This window comes from Galeopterus variegatus, unplaced genomic scaffold (assembly GCF_000696425.1).
Source record: "Galeopterus variegatus unplaced genomic scaffold, G_variegatus-3.0.2 Scaffold1074, whole genome shotgun sequence".
Lineage (NCBI taxonomy): Eukaryota > Metazoa > Chordata > Mammalia > Dermoptera > Cynocephalidae > Galeopterus > Galeopterus variegatus.
The window spans coordinates 55,959-58,082 of NW_007727185.1; the positions used below are offsets into that span (position 1 = coordinate 55,959).

Below are 2,124 nucleotides of genomic sequence, written 5' to 3' on the forward strand. Positions count from 1 at the left end.
ATTTATGGTAATAAATAAAATTTATATAAGTTTCAGAGAACTACCAACTCTCTAGTTAATTTTGGTTAAGATGTTTTGGATAGTAGTCTGGTTTAGTATTAGTTTAACCTTGAAAGAAGAAATTGGTTCTGATTTGACACCTTCTTGTTTCCATCTGCTGGAATGCCATTTCAGAATGTATAGAAGTACTTTCACAATATCAGAGGGGAAAAGTGAAAACTTCAACAGGACATAGCAAGTTATTAATAACAGGGGGTGAGCCTTATGTTTGAAAATTAACTCGGAGTGAGCTAAGTGCAATCATAAACTAAAATATACATGATTTTGAATTTAAATATTACTGATAACTTTACTTTGTTGCACTTAATACAGTAACCTGTTCAGCCACAGGATACTAGGTCATTCTTTGGACCATGATAAATTTGATAACTTCAAGAAGTTGAATTTGCTTCTCTGAGTTCTGATCCAATGTCAACCTAAAAAGTTATTCCTTTCTTTAATGGTTTTTTCCCCAAAAGAAATACCTATTATGTTTTACTTTAATATTTACTTATCCAAGTGTTCTTGATATGAAATCAATATACAAAAATTTAAAGAGAACTACATTCAAGGGACAGAAAGGAAAAATGTTAATGTATATTTCATTGTTTCTTGTGGAATTTTCTTTTTAATTTGGTTTGATGGGAATGAACAGTGGCCAGTAGTTTGTTAAAATACCTTGCCCAGGAATATGAGTGGTTGATCAAAGGGCATATTTAGATCAATACAAAATAATAGCTAATATTTACTGAGAGCTTAATATGTACCAGGCACTGTTCTAAGTATTTCAGTGTGTTTTTAATCCTCACAGCAACACTGTAGGTACTAATATCCTTTTACACACGAGTAAATGGGGGCCCAGAGAAATGAAGTAACTTGCATGAGATCAAATTAAGATTGTTTACGATCAAGCCACTAAGAAGGGACAGTTTGAGTCCAGAGCTAGTTCTCCTAAACAGTGTGCCTTTTTGCTGTGAACCATGCAGTCAGGGGAAGGCTTCAGTGTTGGGACATTTCCCTCAGCCTTTTTGACTACACATGATTTTGACGTGTTTTCCAAGCTCAGGAAGCCTACTAAAAGCACCTAAAACTGACACGACCTTTTGCCACTTGGAATTGATAATCCAATGCCTTCTGATCTCTGTGGCATTTATTTGGAACTTAAATCAGACTGCCTTGTGCAAGAAGCACTAATCACATAACCAAGAGTACTAGGTAATCATCGTCCAACTTTTGTTCGATGCTTTAGGATGCTCTTATCTGGCTCGGGGTTGTGCATCTTTCCGGAATCCAGATGATGCGTTGCCCTCTTTTCCTCCGCTAGGTGGTCCAGTGGCGGAGAGGCTTTTGAGCTTTGTGTCAGCTTGGCACACCGCTGGTGCATAATAGGTGCACAGTACAGGCAGCCAGCGGTCACGTTTCACTAATGCCTCTATTTGCTACAGCTAATCTGTGGGTTTAGGAACCAGCTAACTATAGAATTATATAATGCAAGGAACATTATGTAATTGAAGGGAATGTGCTTTTGAGCACCGTCTACGTCTCTATAATAAAGTTTTAAACAGAGGAACCCCTACATCAGGAGAGGAATTCGAATCCGGGGCTGACAGGGTCTCTCAGTTGGGACAGAGAAGAGGGCCTAAGCGTTTCGGGTAGAGGCTGCCTTAGCAAGCACTGAAGTACTTAAACGTCAGCTGTCACCTAAGCGGGGTGTGGCCGACGTGTGCCGGAAGTCAAAACGTCCCGCTCCAGGATCGATAGCACAGCGCGGCAGGGCGCGCTCTGCCGCTCCCGCCCTTCAAGTTCTGGTGGCCTCTGGGTGGGGTCGTCCCCGGCGGCTCCCGCGCCTGCGCAGTACCATCCGCCCCTCCCCTGGCCCCGCGGCCTCACTGCCTGAGCGGGACATGGTGCTGTCCGAGCTGGCCGCGCGCCTCAACTGCGCCGAGTACAAAAACTGGGTGAAGGCGGGCCACTGCCTGCTGCTGCTGCGCAGCTATTGGTATATACCTTATTAAAGCTTGAAAACATTTAGCATTTGAATCTTAAGTTTCATCACAAAACATGTCTTTTGCCTCTTTTGTTACA

General features: G+C 42.2%; 1 protein-coding gene across 1 annotated transcript in view; it reads left to right on the forward strand.

Moving 5' to 3' along the window:
- The first annotated feature begins 1,943 nt into the window (after nt 1-1,943).
- Nucleotides 1,944-2,124, forward strand: part of LOC103592025 (chromosome unknown open reading frame, human CXorf38) — a 15,998-nt gene continuing 15,817 nt past the window's right edge. Inside the window, 1 exon segment of the mRNA XM_008574612.1 lies at nt 1,944-2,102. Coding sequence (XP_008572834.1) covers nt 1,944-2,102 — 159 coding nt within the window.